The following is an 18,876-nucleotide window of genomic DNA, read 5'->3' as shown; positions in this document are numbered from 1 at the left end:
AGCTGACTTCTGTTCAGGTCATGATCTCGCAGTTTGTGGGTTTGAGCCCCACATCGGGCTCTGTGCTGACAGTTCAGAGCCCGGAGCCTGCTTCGGATTCTGTGCCTCCCTCTCTCTCTGCCCCTCCCCCACTCCTGCTCGGTCTCGAAAAATTAAATAAACATTAAAAAAACATTTTTAAACCCCCCCCCTCCCCAAAAAAACAACAACAATAACAACAAACTAGCACAAGAGTTACATGGTCAAAATCAGTCATCCAAACAGGACTTAATATTTCTATGATAGATATGTTATATGTAAAGCTATTAAAGTTCAAACTCCGTTACAAGGTAGAGATTTTAACAACAAAAGGCCAGGAAACCAAACCAGTTAATTTTTCAGTAAAAGGAAACCTCTAACCCTGGAGATTTTAAAAGCCTTCTGAGGCAGTTTAAGAAAAACCAGGGGTCAAAGATTTCACAAAGACAGTGTTATTTTCTTCCTCATTCATCTAAAATCATTTTAAGTAGAAAAATTAGGCTTATTCTTGGGAAGCTACACAGCCAAATATCAGGGACACTGAAAACGACATACTTCCTGGCAAGGTAACTCCCTCCCTCCCTGCTAGGGATGGACCATTAAGCAGCAGGGGCCCCTGAAGATGGGAGGAGAGCAACAAGCTGATCCTGGACCCAGAAAGGAAAGACCACAGGTCCGGTCACACGGAGAACTTAAACATCGTGACGGCAGCAGAAAACACACGACCTGGGTTCAAGTTCAGCTTTCCCTGTAACTAGCTCTGTGACCTTCTGCCAGACGTTAACTTACGTTGAGCCTCAGTTTCATCATCTATGAAATGAGGTTAGGTGAGATCTGTTAAGGTCTCATTTACTGCTACACAGTCTGATTTGATTCTATTTTATGAGCTGGAACTTTATACTGTCTATATGTTCTTTAATGTGTGCGAGCTGAATTCTTAGCTTTAGACCCTGCAGACCTGGAGACAAGAGGACTGTGCTCAGTTGCTTCTGCTCTACAACTCAAGAAAGCCAAGCAAAGTGAATGCCTAACGAGCGCTATCTGTGGAATATAAAATTACAAATACGACACTGTCAAGAGCAAACAGAGGGTATATGAGAAAATATTGCTCGCCATATATTGTCCTGTTTAGACTTTCACTTGCAAAATATGAAAATTGGTCAGAGGACCAGTGTTAACCATGCTTCTGGAGCATTCCATAAATTATAGACTCAATGTAAACTCTTCTTGATACCCGTACTAAAATTTAACTAAAATCAACATTTTTTTTCTGGTTAAAGAAAAATAATTGCATATGCTGAAGTTAAAGCAACACTGTTATTAATAATCACAACTGACATTCTGAGTCACTGAAAATATTCCTCTACCTCTTAAGCCTCTGTTCCTTTGCATTTTCCCCCAAAAGAATTAGAGTACATAGTGTTTTGCATCTCTATTGTGTTATTCGAGAACAGAAATACCATAATAATCATGTCATCTGAGAAAATAAAAGTCCAAGAACAAATCAAAAGGCTGAGAAAACAAGAAAACTATTAATATATGCTCAACTCAAACACACAGAAGAGAGTTAGAATCATAAGCCGGCAATGACATGGGCCTTAGGACGGTAGTGATGCCTTACAGTTCCTAACAAACACAAAAGGGCCCTACATTTTTGGGATGGAAAATTCTAAGATGGCTGAGAAAAAGATTTTATGGCTAAATACCCTAAAGCAAAGGTTCCTATCCTCGGCATTGCTGACGTTTTAGGCTGGTAAATGTGGAGCGATTCTCTGTTGTTGGGGCTATCTTGCGCACTGAAGGATGTCTACCGGCATCCCTAACCTCTACCCACTAGACACCAAAAGCACCCCCCAGTTGCGACAACCAAAAATATCTCCAGACAGGCAGAAGTGAGGAATACAGCAAAGCAGGAGGATCCCGAGCTCACTCCCGTGAACACAGCACAGCTTCAGCTGCATACAGAGCAACTCTCCCTGAGAATGACCTGACGACTGGGAGAACAGCGGAGGTAGCTGTAAATATAAAGACAAAGCCTCAAAAAGGGAAAGAGGAACAAAGACATGGTCAGGTCAGGAACCAAACCCAAGAGTGAGAGAAGATATATCCCAGGTGCAAACATCCTCCCTGAGAAGTGAGGGGTTACAGCCCCACACCAGGCACCCCCCACCCTGGGGATCTGCACCAGGAAGTTAAGTTTCCATAACTTCTGTCTCTGAAAATCAGCTGGGTTTTGCTTTGGGAGAATTGGAAGGCTAGTGGAAATGGAGATTCTGCGCTTAACGGGACTACACATAACCTCACTTGCCCCGAGACTCCGCAAAGAGGCAGCCGCTTGAAAAGTGCCTGGGCCATATGTGCAGAAAATATATTGCCTGATTTTAGGGAGTAGGCCAAAGGGGCAGGGTTGTGTAAGAACTTTATCCAAGAGTGGACATGCTGGCAGGCACTATTCTTCTTACCCTGTCAGCCTACGCGTCCGATGCTGGCGGGCACCAGTCTGACACTCTCCATATACCTTTCTGGCACCGCTTGCCCTGCCCCGGTGTTCCCCCTGAAGACCTGCATTGCCGAACCCGCCTTCCTGCCAGGTGCTCCTGGACTCCTACCCTGTACACCTGGCAGAGAGCCTCGTGGAGGCTGTTGCCCCCAAAATCAACTCTTGCCGAGGAAGTGGGTGGGGCATCTCTGCCCCCCAGTGTACCTGTTGCAATCACAGCCCAGTGCCAACAGAGGGGTGCATACAGCCAACAGAGGACACCCCTGAAGCACATGGTTCTGGTGACTCACAGCACACCTTCCACATAAGGCCACTTCCTTCAAGAACAGGAATCCCAGCTGACTTACCTAGTATATAGAAACAAATACAGAGTTAGACAACATAAGCAGACAGTAGAAAAGGTTCCAAACAAAACAGGACAAAGCCTGAAAAAGAACTACACAAAAAGAGATAAGCAATCTACCTAATAAAGAGTTCAAAGTGATGGTTATAAAGATGTTCACCAAACTCGGGGGGAGTGGATCAACTCAGCAAGGACTTAAATAAAGAGATAGAAAATATAAAAAAGAGCCAGTTACAGCTGAAGAATACAATAACTGCAAGGGAAAACACAACAGAGGGAGTCAACAGCAAATCAGGGGATGCAAAAGAACAGATCAGTGATCTGGAGGACAGGGCAGTAGAAATCATTCAGGTTGAATGGCAAAAAGAAAAAAAGAATGAAAAAAATCAGGATGGGTTAAGGGACCTCTGGGACCACACTGGGCACACAACACCCATCTTATAAGGAGTCACACAGAAAGAAGAGAGAAAGGACCAGAAAACTTAATTTTAGGAAATAACGGAAAAAGCTACCTAACAAGGAAAAGAAAACACAGATCCACGTCCAGGAAGCAGAGATACCCCAAACAAGATGAACCCAAAGAGGTCCATATGGAGACAGATAATCATTAAAATCTCAAAAATTAAAGACAAAGAAGGAGTCTTAAAAGCAGCAAGAGAAAAGCAACCGGTTATATAAAAGGAAATATCTATAAGAGCTGATTTTTCAGCAGAAAATCTGAAGGCCAGAACACATGATATATTCAAAGTGCTGAAAGAAAAAAACCTACAACCAAGAACACTCTACCCAGCAAGAAATGTTATCATTCAGAATTAAAGGTGAGATAGTTTCCCAGACAAACAAAAGTTAAAGAAGTTCATCACCACTAAACCAGCCCTTGCAAGAAATGTTTAAGGGATTTCTTTAAGCAAAACAGAAAATGCCATAACTAGATGAAAATCACAAAAGAAAAAATTTCACTGGTAACAGTATTATACATTAAAGGTAGTAAATCAACCCCTCATAAAAGCTAGTATGAAGGTTCAGACAAAAGTAGTCAAATCAATCATACCTATGATAATTAGGAATACACAACATAAAAAGACATAAAATAGGACATCAAATACATAAAACATGGGCAGGAAGGATAAAATTGTAATGCTTCTAGAATGGGTTCGAACTTAAGCAACCATCAAGTTAAATAGACTGCAATGTTCCTAGGTTGTTATAGATAGCCAGAAGGCATGAGGTGGGGTCAAGGGAGATTGTTTTGTCTTTTAAAGTTTGTTTATTTATTTATAAGAGAGAGAGAGAGAGAGAGAGAGAGAGAGAGAGAGAGAGCGCGAGCGCGCGCGTGCGCACGCTAGCGTGCAAGAGCCAGCTCTGGAAGGCACACGCGGGGGGGAAGGGCAGTGAGAAAGAGGGAGGGAGAGAATCTGATGCAGACCCTGCAGAGCCTGATGTGGGGCTCGATCCCACAAACCAGGAGATCATGATCTGAGCTGAACTCAAGAGTTGGATGCTGAACCGACTGAGCCACCCAGGCTCCCATTTTGTTTTGTTTTAAAAAAAATTTTTTTTTCATGTTTATTTATTTCTGAGACAGAGAGAGTCAGAGTGTGAGCAGGGGAAGGCAAAGAGAGAGAGGGAGACACAGAATCTGAAGCAGGCTCCAGGCTCTGAGCTGTCAGCACACAGCCTGACCCGGGGCTTGAACTCACAAACCATGACCTGAGCCGAAGTCAGTCACTCAACTGACTGAGCCATCCAGGCGCCTTTTTTTTAAAAAAAATTTTTTTTAATTTTTAATTTTTTTTACTTATTTCTGAGACAGAGAGAGACACAGTTGTTTTGTTTTGTAAAATAGAGGACATTAGAGCAGGTTTCCTTTTTGATCGTAGTAATCCAGTAGAGAGGGAGTAATCAGTGATGGAAGAGAAAGAAGGTAATAGTTACAAATCATGATTTTAAGATTCTGCCAGGTCAACAATTAAATAAAAGTCTCTGAAATTATATGAAAAACTTCCAGCAAAAGCTCCTTAATTCAGTTTTAAATTCCTTAATTTTGAATAGTTCTGTGAAGATTTCTGGTGTTCTGTTAGCTGCTTCTCATCACTTGTTTTTAAGCATTTAATTTTGAGTTTACATGTACCCAGAATTCTGCTTGCTCAGTTTAACTTTCCTCATAATTTATACATGTCCTAGATACTGAATCTGTGTCCACGTGAATATTATTCTGTTGCGATCAGAAGATCAAGTTTTGGGAGCCGGACTAGCTTGGCCTAAGTCCCAGCTCTGCTACTTGGTAGCTGTGTGGTCTTGAAGAAGCTAATTAAAACCTCCGAGCTTCAGTATCCTTTCCTATCAAAAGTTGTAAGTCGCAAGGATGAAAGGTTCAGCACAGGGAATACAGTCGGTGGCGTAATACCTTGTGTGCTGACACATGGCAGCTACTCTTGGGGCAAACACAGCACAACGTGCACAGTTGCTGAATCCCTACGTTGTACACCTGAAACTAACTCTGTGTGTCAATGTCAATTAAAAAATACTATTTCATTAGCTTGCTTTGAGGCTTAAATAAGAAAACGGACCTAAAGTGGCATCGATTCCATAGCAGACATTCCATAAGTAAGAGCCGATATTATCATCAGTACCATACAGGCAAATTAAAAACAAAGTGAAAAATATTCATATAATTAAAATTTTACAACTGTAAAACTCAATAAATTGCCTAGTGAGTTAAATGACAGAAATTTCTTCTGAATCACTCAAGTAATCTCTGCTTTCATATAGCTTTCAAAAGGTATGCATTAAATATTTTATGGAACTAGACAGAGGCAGTGGTTGCCCAACAGTGTAAACGTACTACATTTGAGTCAGTCACGCACTACAAAAAAAAAATGTCTCCAGATACTGCCAAATGTCCCCGAATGGGGGGCTGGGGGCAAAATCGTCTCCACAGAGAACCACTATTCTCAAGTGGAACATGGGTAAAGAGAGAGGGAGAGATCTAAGGAATAGAATTCTTACACATGTGTAAATGCAGAGGAAGGCATCTAAAGAACAGAACTAATGTGACTACATTTTATATATATATGTGTTGTGTGTGTGTGTGTGTGTAATTCTCACATATGTATATAATTCTCTCAGGGGAATTCTGATATTAAAAAGTTGTCTACAAAAAAACAAGTATGAAGCTGAATAAAATGTATGAAACGACACTTTACATACATAAAATGTATGTAAATTAAACAACAGCATTACGGGACTATGAGCACAGACACCGGAGAAAGAAGGTGAGAGGTGAGCCTCACAACTGAGCAGCTAACAGCCTGGAAGCCATACTCAGGCAGCAGCACAAGCAGGAGTAGAAACAGAGCCCGGTGGTCTGCCTGACGAGAGGAGACAGACGCCAGGCTCTGGGAGGCCAAGACAGCCAGAACTTGTGAGGCACACTACTGGATATGTAAACACACACACACACACACACACACACACACACACACACACACACACAGAGACAGAGACAGACAGGGGGCATGGGAGACAGGAAAGGGGAGGGAGCTCCTGAGATATGCAAAGGGATCCCTTCAAGTCTCTGACAGAGCATCGGTCTAGAAGTGCGTGAGGTTGGGAGGCTGGAGAAAGTAGCATCAGAAAGTGGGACAAATGCAGGTCACACAGGGCTAGAGGTAGTCTGTACACCCAACAGCCAAGTAAAGAGCCCTTGAAATACACGGCGTACTGGGTGGATTCCTCAGAAAGGTTGTGACTTAATAGTGTGACTTTAATTAGCCTCAGATTAAAGGCTGCTATAGACTTGTCATAAGCAAGCTTAAAAGCAAGCTCCAAACCAATATGCACGTGACTCATCTTTGTGCCAGAACAAAACCCACCACTCAGGCCAATACAACAAAATCCAGCCCTCCACAAGATTAAACAAAACAGAACAAAACCTCACAATATCTAGCATCTCGCCAAAAATTACCAGGCTTGTGGGGCGACTGGGTGGCTCAGTCGGTTAAGCATCCGACTTCAGCTCACGTCATGATCTCACGGGTTCGAGAGTTTGAGCCCTACATCGGGCTCTGTGCCGACAGCTCAGAGCCTAAAGCCTGCTTTGAAATCTGCACGTCCCTCTCTCTCTCTCTGACCCTCTTCTGCTTGTGTGCTCTCTCTCTCTCAAAATTAAATAAATATTAAAAATAATAAAAATTACCAGGCTTGCAAAGAAGCAGAAAAGTAGGACCCATAGAAAGAGGGAGGGGAAAAAAAGCAAATGGTAAAATGATACAGAAATGACAGAGGTAGTGAAATTAATAAGCAAAGGTCTTACAACAGCTATTATAAATATTATACCTATGTAAAGATGCCAAGGAAAGCATGAACATAATGAAGTAAGGGACAATATAAGACCCAAATGGAACTTCTAGAAGTAAAACTACAATATCCAAAATGAAAACTGAATAAAATTAACAACAGATTAGCCACTGCACAACAGGGTAGTGAATCTGAAGATACAGTAACTGGAAACTTTTTGTTTTTATGTTGTTGGTGTTTCGAAGTATATGTGTTTGTAACAGTTAAAGTGTGATACAGGTGAATTCAATGTATCAAGAGTTCTACGGAAGCTGTTCTGCAAAATATTACATACTATACAAACTATTCAAGTCAGACAACACCATTTTTTCAGTGTCTTTTCAACTGAGAAGAATCCTATTCTGAGGTGGTGCATACAGAGCAAGCTTTGTTTTTATTTTCTTCTACAATAGCTTCATATTTCTCTTTCATTTCTGTCGATTCTAGGTGAGGCAGCTCTATTTCTGGATTTTCTAGGGGCAGCAGCTCCTAAGCGATGCTTTAAAAACGCACAGCACGATTAGGTTTCTCCGGTTCTTCATAGAAGGCTGCCAATACCCTGGTCAGTGTGTCCACACCCCCGACTTCTCCAGGCACCTTTAGGACTGCTCGTGCTTTGAGACGGTGCCTTTGTTAAGGCGCCACAGGGACAGTGGCAGCAGGGTGGCCGGTGGGCTCTAGGAACTGGAATTTTTATGTGTGAATTATTTTTTTTATTACATACAGTGAATTATTAAATTGCTTCAATATCCAAGCATTCACTAAATCATCTTTTTTTTTTTTCCTTTGCTGACACAGGATACAATCGTTATCAAATATGAAGTTGTCTGATTCTGGCTTTTTCTTTTTTTTTTTTTAATTTTCTTAATGTTTGTTTACCTTTGAGAGAGAGAGACGGACACAGAACCGGAAGCAGGCTCCAGGCTCTGAGCTATCAGCACAGAGCCCAATGCGGGGCTTGAACCCACGGACCGGACCATGAGATCATGACCTGAGCCGAAGTCAGACATCCAACCAACTGAGCCACCCAGGCGCCGCTGATTCTGTGCCTTCTAATGTAGCCGTCACTCAGTTTCATAATGCGTCACAGTGCTTCAGTTATTAGAGTTTACAATACATTTTAACATTTGATAGGCAAGGCTTCTCTCATCACTCTTCTTTTTTTCAAAATTTCTTTTCCATTCTTGCAGGTCCACTCAAGATGATCCCTGGAACTTTACTCACTACATTTCAAGGTGTTGCTGAAAAAACATAATTTGGAAAAATGAAGCATCTTTATAATACTCATTTTTTTTTTTCTTCCAGGGTTCTATTTCTCTTGATTTAGCTCAGTGATCTTCTGAGACTCTCAGTAAAGTTTTGTGATTTTTTTTATACAGGTCCCTCTTTTTTCCTTCGGTTTCCAGAATAAATAATTATATATTTCCAATAACATTTTTACTTGTCTTTCTAACAGTGATATATTTTGCTTGCTTCAATCCTTCCTGTATTTGATTTTCTATTTATCACTAATTCAACTTACCTATTCTTTCAGTATATGCAAACATGATAGGTGTCTTATCAAATTCTTTGTGCTACTCTGAGGTGAACTGAGTGTTCTGAGGATTCCACGCTCTGTCTTCTGTAACACCGGGCCTTTTGTCTCCTACATTCATACAATCGTTCTTCTTGGTGTCTCTAATCAGACCAGTGCGATAGAGGCTTTGTCATTATGTCAGAGGTGTTGGTAGAGGTTAGTGAAGAAGTGCTAAGTTCACTGGGGTCATGAATGAAAACAGGAAAAGTGGCTTCTATTTTCACCATACACAAAAATCAATCCCAAGTGGATTACACATATAAATGTGAAAAGTAAAACAATAAAAGCTTCTAGAAGATAACACAGAAGAATATCTTCATGATATCAAGATATAAAGAGTTCTTCAATAAGACACAAAAGCACTAACCATAAATTTACAATTAAAAGCATCTGCTCTTTAAAGGATACCATAAAGACCATAACATGCCAAAGAGGAGAAGAAGAAATTTGTGACACTTAATAAAAGACTAGTACGAAGACCATGTTCGAACTCCTCCAAATATAAGAGAATAAGACAAGCAATCCAACAGAAAAATAAGCAAAGGGCAAGTACTTCACAAAAAAGATGCTATCTCAAAGGTCCATAAACATGCAAAATGGTGCTTAGTTTTTTAAAAAAGTTCATTCTGAGAGAGAGAGAGAGAGAGAGAGAGAGAGACAGAGAGAGAGACAGAGCGACAGAGAGACAACGCATGTACAAAAGTGAGGGAAGGACAGCAAGAGAGGGAGAGAAAGAGAACCCCAAGCAGGCTCTGCGCTGAGCACACGGCTTGATCTTGACCATGAGATCATGACCTGAGCCAATATCAAGAGTTGGCCGCTTAACCGACTGAGACACCCAGGTGACCCCGGTGCTCAATTTGATTAAAAATTTAGCAAAAGACAAAATAAAACCACAAAAACACACCATTCAGCTCTGATTAACACAAAGTACAAGTCTGGCAATATCAAGTACTGGCAAGGATATGAAGCAAAATGAACTCACACACACTGTTGGTGGGAATATAAACAGGCATGACGACTTCAGAAAGCAAATTAGCATTATTTAGCCCAAGTGAAGATTGGGGGAACTTAAGACCCAGCATGGCCACTTCTGGATATATTCTCTAGGGAAAGCTTGCTTATGTGCTCCAGCGGACATAAATAGAAGAATCTCCACGACAGCTTTGTTTGTAAAAACACTGGAACAGGATTCCAAAACAGGAGAATGGACAGATAAATTATGACTTAGTCAAAGAGTGGGTAGTGTATAACTACACAAATAAACTACAGCTATGAGCAGCATAAGTGAATGAGGAGAAAAGAAGTACATAGTGCATGAATCCATTTGCGTAAGTTCAAAAATGGAGAAAACTAAAGTATATTAATTATACAGATAAGAATCTATGTGCCAAACTAAACAGGGAATAATAAGTTCCAAATTCATGGTACTGATTACTTTGGTAGCAGGTGGAAAACCAGAGATACAATCAGAATGAGGCATACAAGAGGGTGTCAACGATGTTGGGAATTTAACTATTGAGTTGAGTGCGGGGGATTCAGGTGTTCTTTTTATTAAGCCATACAAATCCATCACATACTCTTCTGTATTTGTAAGTCATAATAAAAAATTAAAAAAAACAAACACTTATAGTCTGCAGATCCCCTCATTAAACCTCTGCAGCACAAAACCTGCCCTTGCTTATTACCCCGTAGGATTATTTTCTAGAGAGTGACCTGGGAACACTCCCGCCATGGGAATGCAGGCATAGCAGGCCCAGCAGAAGTAGGGGATTAAGTGAAAGTCTATGTACTGCATAATCAGACACCAACCTCCTTCCCTTTCTCCAAACCGACTGATTACCGCATTCTTCACCATCTCATGAAGTTCAATGTATCAACTTTAACCGATCACAGGCCAATCCCTATGTATTACTGTATCAGCAGCATCCCACAGATGGCGTCTCTCACTGTTCTATGGCCCTACTGTGTCCCTGTATGTAGGACACGGCCTTCCTGGCTGGCAGCACAGCACTCGTGTTCTCCACGGAGAGCTTACAGCAGTCACACCTGTCATCATCATGACATGCTTAACTGTTGGTTGAGCTGGTGTTGGTGTGTATGTGTAATGGAGCATCAACTTAGAAAACACAGTCTGTCACAAAAATGCAGTATTACTTTGTTTTGGAATTCGAAGAGCCAAAAAAAAAAAAAAAACAAAAAAACAAAAAAAAACCACACACGGTCAGAACTTACCTCTGCCACTTCCTTTTGAAAAGTCAATGTCATCTGGGTTCTGCCATAAACAAAAGGTCCATCTTTACAAGAAACATTTTCAAGCCACTTGATAATCAGTGGAGTTGATACGCTAAAAGGCAGATTTCCAATAATATGTACATTTGGAGGATCTGGTTAGCAGGAGGAAAAAACAACTTGTAACGATTTCATCAAAGTATTCTGAATACTATTTTGGTTAAGAATAAAAGTCAAACTGGGTACTAACAGCGTCAAACAAAAATACATGAAACGACATGGCTACCTATTTTTCAGTCCATTTACTCTTCAAAAGCAATGTTTCCTCATCGTCAGCTTTGAATTATTAAGAAAAACATTCTACCTTAATTAGTGTTCAAAGTCCTCAGGTTTCCCGGCTTAGGAAAAATACGAAAGAGACCGGATTTGAGGGAAAAGGTAATTTGATCCGGACGTGAGGAGGTCAAAGTGCCTATGGGGCACCCAGGTGAAGCTGTCAGAGGATCAGATGCCCAGGAAGGGGGTACAGGCTGCACAGACAGATGGAAGTGTCTGCCGCACACAGGTGTAAGTTAACCACAGGAGCAGAGGAATTCCGGCAAATCTGGAGCACAAGAGCAGGTGCTCAAGAAGAAAGAGCTCAGGAACAACATCTAAGAGGTAGCTGGAAAAAGAACCACCAGCAAGGAACAGCTAGAGAAAGTCGTACAATGTAGAAGGGAAAACGGAAGGACCTGGTGTCAGGGAAGACAAGAGCAGAGAAAACGTCCGGAAGAGCAGGTAACACTCAGATGAATGCCTGAGAACCCCGTCAGATAAGGTTTGAGAGAGGAATTCAGGAGGTCACTCTGACTCCGGTGTGACTGGGGCCGGACCGGAGACCTGAAGGCAGTGTGCCGAGAGGAGAGCCGGAAGGCGGAGGCAGGCAGTGGCCACCTCTCTGAAGGAGCCTGGCGGTGCTGCGGCCACACACACACACACTGGCGGTCAGGCCAGCAGTACGTATTCTCAAGGGCTTTATAGGCAAGTAACACACCCCATGTATCTACGGATTCCAAAGAGTTGGTACATAGCGGGGACCCGACTGTCTAAAAAATGAAGACCCTTGGCTGGCCATGGAATGCGAGACGCTGGTAACTGGGTGTGGCTTCGTTTACTAAAACACTTCTTTTTTTCACCATTTGGAAAAAGTAACACTTCATAGTTTATCCCATCATTACAGGGTGTCATAAATATAGCAAGCTTATTTGTCATAAAAATAGCAAGCTAGGGTTTAGAACCCTAAACATTTGAAAAATAGGAGACAAATAAAATAGAAGAAAAAGTAATTAGATTTATCATTTTGGAAAAGAGTAGAAAAGCAGAAAAAATTATAATGCATACTACGTATTCAATTCTGTTTTTATAATATTTAATATAAATGTGTAATGTTTGTAATGTATAATAGCATTAAATATTTGTACTATAAATAATTATAAAAGAAAATAAGAAAACCAACCCCAAATCACTTACCATCTTCCCACCGTCTTTTAAGACTTTCTGGAAAAGCCCTTTCTATCTTATATGTCAACACATCACCATGGACAATTCTCAGTTTTCCAGGTGCTGCATCGGAAAGCATCTAGTTTACAAAAAGATCAATAAAATGAGTTCACACTTTGGAGAACAGTGAAACACACACTCTCTCTCTCATTCTCTCTTTCTCTCTCTACACACACACACACACACACACACACACACATCCCCTGCACCCAACATAAAACTTGATTCTTCATGGTTTAAAAAACAACAACCACCACCCAGATGCAGTCCCCTGAAGCTTAGGAAGTTTAAGAGCAGGAGCGAGTACATGTATCACTAACATCCCTTCTAAAGGAGATTATAAGGACGAGGTGACCTTCTTTCCACATCAGGTATCACCTCAAGAGGCTCAGACACCCTTGGCTCCAAGTTAGGGAACTTTTGCCCTGAGCACCCCTTGGTGCTGCTGATTCTCTCTCCTAACCTTCTTCTTGCCTAATTCTGGCCACTGGTAGGAAGGATGAAAGAAACACCATAGAAGCCAGAGAAGAGACCCCGGACCAAGGCACCTACTTCGTAGATTACTCCTGCCTTTGGGTAAATGCCGTGCCTTGCACATGCTTCTTTACGGCATTATGACCTACTATCTCGTAATTGTGTATAGAGAGGTTTCTTCTCCCTGTGATAACATATGCTCCTTAAGGGTAGCACCTGTTTCCCATCTATCTTAAGGTCCCCTGCAGCTACAAAGTGCAGAGTAGGTGCTTCACATTTTTTGATAAGTGAATAAGCGAACGATCAACCATAAAACGGGAAAACTCCTCCTCCCAGCCTGAGATTTGAGATTCTCAAAATTTGTAAAGTCAAGAAACTTGCAAAAAATTATTTCACTGATAAATCAGGTAGAATTATACAAGTAACACTTCAAAAATACAGCGCTGAAATGCTTAAACTGTTAAGAAGCTAAACATTTCAGTTTGGGAATCATCTAGTCTGGTATATTTAGTCATGGTAGTTTAGCAAAAAAAAATTGTGTATCTCCAATACTATTGTACTTATAGATTATTTTAAATTACCAAATTTGCTAAAACTTAATCTGATGAGTTCCAGACAATAAATCATGGAAAACATAGTAACTCCAACATACTATGAATAAAAAAGGAGGTAACTCTCTTTGGGACAGGCTCTTATTGCATAAAAACTATGCATTTAATGACCGCATTTACCATTAATGAAGAATATTAGTTGCTTTCTAGAATTCTGCTTCACATAATTAAAACAAAACAAATTTGCATACCAAAAACAGAGCAGAAGAACTAAAAGCTTATGCTTCATGATCGTATATAGAGAAAGTAATAAAGTAATTAGTAATTAAGACTAAAACAAAACAAAACCATGTAAACTTAGATCTTTGGCATTAATATACATGCTCTGATAACCACGTTTGAAATGTTAATTTTTTAACATTTAACTGATACACACTCAGCTGCATACCAGAAAACTGGTGTAACACACGTTAACCTTCCTTCCCTAGGTTTAAAGTTGTATTTCTAGCCGATTTCTTTAGGATTGCCCTTCAGACTTAAGTCTCAGCCAATGACAAAGCAAATCCTCCCAAGACTACTCTGTAGCTTGATCTTCCCCTTTCAGACTCCCCACTGAGGAAGAAATGAATACTGGTGACCATAGCTTTCTGTGAAAGCCTTAAAGCAATTATGGGGGGGAAAAATGCCACACAAACTGAAATGATAGTATGAATGATTACAGACAACAGCCACTTAAACACCTAATGATATTCAGCAATGACACACATTTTCTTACCAACCACTAATAGAGAATGATGTTTTCATTACCATGACAGTATTTGGGGGATGGTGGAGAGGTGGGAAAGATCACCATTACAGCCAGAAGAGCACCCCTACTTTATACTTTAAAAGCCTGATGGTGTTAGCTCATAATGTGCTCAAAGCACAGCTGACTACAAATGCAGGCACCCGATTATAGTCAAATGAGTATTTTTACAGACACACGTAAGTTGTTCCATCATTTTTATTTTAGTTTTTAATGCCATATCCTTCCAAAATGAGATTTAAGTCAGTTTAGAGTAAAAGGCATTCATTAGATAAGGCTGTAAAAGAAGAAACAGAAAACCAAACAATGAAAGAAGCAGGTATGTAAATCCTACAGGTGTTAGCTCTGACAATTTATACACTGAATTAGAGAATTTTTACTCTCTACTGGAAATAATTATACTAAGTCTCCAGGAGAGACAATGTTTGTTTTTTTTCTTCCTAGCATTAAGTTTTGTGAGGGGTATATGGAACAAAATAATAGAGAATGCCTTTAACAAAAATGAGGAAACAAATGCAGGAGTATTCTTCATAGGGTCACTTATAAAATCTCTCGAAGTCAAGGTTTTAGAGATTGCTTTTCTGCAGGGGGCAAGCACCTAAGGTCCACCTAGGTAATCTGTTGGTGATCTCATTTGATGAGGAAATTTTTTTTTAAGTTTATTTGTATTTACTTTGAGAGAGACAGAGAGAGAGAGCACACATTCAGGGGAGGGGCAGAGAGAGTGGGACAGAGGATCCAAAGTGGGCTCGGTCGCGACAGAAGAGACACCGATGCGGGGCTCGAACTCAAGAACCAGAAGATTATGACCTGAGCTTAAGTCGGACACTTAACCGACGGAGCCACCTAGGTGCCCCTGATGAGGAAATAATTTATGCGACTTTTGGAACTTATGCACAACTAGAAATTCCTTGAGAACAAAGAACTATATTGAATGGCCATTTGGTATGTTTTATGCCACCTCTCATGGTGGGTGAGGGACTCCTGGCAGCCAGCATTGTAGAGTGAGCTAAAGCATTAATTACACGGCCTGGTGATATTACCTTCTTCCTGACCTGTTACATAGTAGGAACCCAAACACTGTTGAAATAAGTGCTAGGCAAACTGTCAGGAAAACTATATGAGAATGAAGGATCTATAATACAGAATGATAGGTGAAAAACAATTTTTATTCTTCTGTAGAACACACAGAAAAGACTAATGCTATTATTCAAAAGGAATTTAAGATAATGTTACAATAGGTATTTTTTTTTTTTTACGGAAGAAGATGACAGCATGACTTCAAAAAGTCTCCTTATTTTTTAAACAGGACCAAAATATGCATGGCAGAAACTCATGTACTCAGTCTCATCAAGGATTTAGAGATTTAATAAACTTTATATTCAAATAGTGCTTACTCCTTTCAGCGTTAACATTTCTTAAAGAGAAACTTCTACAGTAGCCTATCTTTTTCTTGTCTGATTGCTATGGCTAAGATTTCCAGCATTATGTTGAATAAAAATGGGGACAATGGACATCCTTGTCTTGTTCCAGGTCTCAGAGGAAAAGCTGTCAGTTTTTCACAATTTAGTACAGCATTGGCTATGGCTTTTTCATAATATGGCCTTTATGATGTTGAGATATGTTCCCTCTAAATCTACTGTATTGAGTTTTTATCATGAATGGACGTTGTACTTTGTCAAATGCTTTTTCTGCATCTATTGAAATGATCATATGGTTTTTATTCTTTCTATTAATGTGATGTATCACACTGATTGATTTATAAATATTGGACTACTCTTGCATTCCTAGAATAAATCCCACTTGATCATGGTGAATGATTTTCTGATGGATAATAATGAAGTAGCAGAAAGAAAAGTTAAGGAAACAATCCCATTTACAACTGTACCAAAAATAACAAAATTCCTAGGAATAAACTTAACCAAAGAAACAAAAGACCCATACTCCAAAAACTATGAAACCCTGATGAAAAACATTAAAGATGACACAAATGGAAAGATATTCCATACTCCTGGACTGGAAGAGACAACATGGTTAAAATGTTCACACTACTTAAAGCAATCTACAGATTCAATGCACCCCTATCAAAATACGAACATTTTCACAGAACTAGTACATATTACCCTAAAATTTGTATGGAACCAAAAAGACCCCAAATAGCCAAAGCAATCTTGAAAAAGAACAAACCTGGAGGTATCACAACCACAGATGTCAAGATATACTGTAAAGCTACAGTAACCAAAACAGTACAGTACTGGCAAAAAAACAAACAAACAAACAAACAAACAAACAAACCACAAGACACATGGATCAATGGAGCAGAACCGAGAGCCCAGAAATGAAACCAAGTTTGTAAGGTCAATTAACCTTTGACAAAGGGGCAGGGATACAGTGGGAAGAAAACACGGTCTCCTCAACAAATGTGCTGGGAAAACTGGACAGCTACATGCAAAAGAATAAAACTTGACCACTTTCTTACACCATACACAAAAATAAAATGGATTAAAGACCTAAATGTGAGACCTGAAATCACAAAACTACTAGAAGAAAACACAGGCAGTAATTCTTTTGACATTCGCCATCTAAAAAAAAAAAATTCCAGATACATCTCCTCAGGCAAGGGAAACCAAAGTAAAATTAAACTACTGGGACTAACCAAAATAAAAAGTTTTCTCACAGTGAAAGAAACCATCAACAAAACACAAAGGCAACCTACTGAATGGGAGAAGATATTTGCAAATGATAGATCTGATATGGGGTTAATATCCAAAATATATAAAGAACTTCTACAACTCAACACACAAAAAACAAATAATTCTATTGAAAAATGGAAAAATGTCTTTTTCCAAAGACAAGATACAGACGGCCAACAGACACATAAAAAGATGCTCAACATCACTAATCAGAGAAATGCAAATCAAAACCACAATGAGATATCACTTTATACCCATCAGAATGGCTAAAATAAAAACCACAAGAAATAACAAATGATGGCACGGTGGAGAAAAAGGGAATCCTTGTGCACTGTCGGTGGGAATGCAAATTGGCACAGCCACTGTGGAAAACAGTATGGAGGTTTCTCAAAAACTTAAAAATACAATTTCTATATGACCCAGTAATTCCACTACTGGGTATTCACCCCCCAAAAACTAAAACAGTATTTTGAAAAGACATATGCGCCCCTATGTTTTCTGCAGCATTATTTACAATAGCCAAGATATGAAAGCAACCCGTGTCCATGGACAGATGAATGGATAAAGAAGATGTGGTGTATATATATACGATTGAGTATTATTCAGACATCAAAAAGAATGAAATCTTGCCACCTGCAGCAACATAGATGGACCCAGATGATAGAATGTTAAGTAAAATAAGTCAAAGAAAAACAAATACCGTATGATTTCCCTCATTTCTGGAATTTAAGAAACAAAACAAATAGAAAAGAGGCAAATAGAAAAATTCTTGAATACAGAGAAATAACTACGGTTGCCAGAGGGGAGTTGGGTGGGGGAATGGGTGAAACAGACAAGGAGGATTAAGAGTAAACTTATCTTGAGGAGCGTGGAGAAACTAACGAACTGTTGATCATTATACTGTACACTTGAAACTAGCACAACACTGTGTTAATTATACTTCAGTAAAAAAAATTTGTGAAAAATAAACAGAAAAGGTTACAGAGGGAAATCTTGCTATACAATATCACAAAATTCTCTTCCTTAAGCCAAGAACAATGAACCCAATTTCACCCTTTTCTTGACTATGGGTCATTGTTGCCTGTAGAGTAACGGCGTCAGTGGTTATGATCCCTTACTACTGCACTTTTTTTTCAGTTTTATGTTTGCTTTTTATAGCTTTTCTGCCACAGTAATAACTGTTACTTCTTGCTATTGTCAGTGGGTCTGCTTCTAGCATTGATCTACTTCTAGTTTGTAGTGGACTAGGAAGTCACTTTGGTTGTAAACCATCTTTTACTTATTCGTTGAGTTTTGATTAACTGTGGCTGTAGCCATATCTTAAAGATAAATTACATGTGTGAAGTATGTAATCATGCCACGACAGAAAGTCAGGCCATCTTCCCTTTTGTTTTTTTTTTTAATTTAAAAAAAAAAAATTTTTTTTTTTAATGTTTATTTATTTTTGAGACAGAGAGAGACAGAGCATGAACGGGGGAGGGTCACAGAGAGAGGGAGACACAGGATCCGAAGCAGGCTCCAGGCTCTGAGCTGTCAGCACAGAGCCCGACACGGGGCTCGAACTCACAGACCGCGAGATCGTGACCTGAGCCGAAGTCGGACGCTTAACCGACTGAGCCACCCAGGCGCCCCCCCTTTTGTAAAATTTGCTAGAGATGAAAGAATTTAAAATTTTACGGTCTCTGATGAAAAACAGCTCCTTTTGCCAGGATGACTAAACTACAGATCCCTTTATAAGATGACACAGAAGGGGAATAATTATAATAGCAACCATTTACTGGCTACTGGCAATATGCTAGGCTCT

General features: G+C 39.9%; 1 protein-coding gene across 1 annotated transcript in view; it reads right to left on the bottom strand.

The window, feature by feature from the left end:
- TFB1M (transcription factor B1, mitochondrial) overlaps nucleotides 1-18,876 on the bottom strand; it is a 64,872-nt gene that overhangs the window by 33,804 nt on the left and 12,192 nt on the right. Inside the window, exons 3-4 of the mRNA XM_019412651.2 lie at nucleotides 12,520-12,628; nucleotides 11,011-11,162 (exon numbers count right to left, since the gene is read on the bottom strand). Of these exons, the coding sequence (XP_019268196.2) occupies nucleotides 11,011-11,162; nucleotides 12,520-12,628 (261 nt within the window). The remainder of the gene's footprint in view (nucleotides 1-11,010; nucleotides 11,163-12,519; nucleotides 12,629-18,876) is intronic.

The sequence above is a fragment of the Panthera pardus genome, unplaced genomic scaffold (genome assembly GCF_024362965.1).
Source record: "Panthera pardus isolate Hobbes unplaced genomic scaffold, ASM2436296v1 HiC_scaffold_17, whole genome shotgun sequence".
NCBI classification, from domain to species: Eukaryota; Metazoa; Chordata; class Mammalia; order Carnivora; family Felidae; genus Panthera; species Panthera pardus.
The sequence above is the reverse complement of the archived record's forward strand: the minus strand, read 5'-3'. Positions and strand labels throughout refer to the sequence as shown.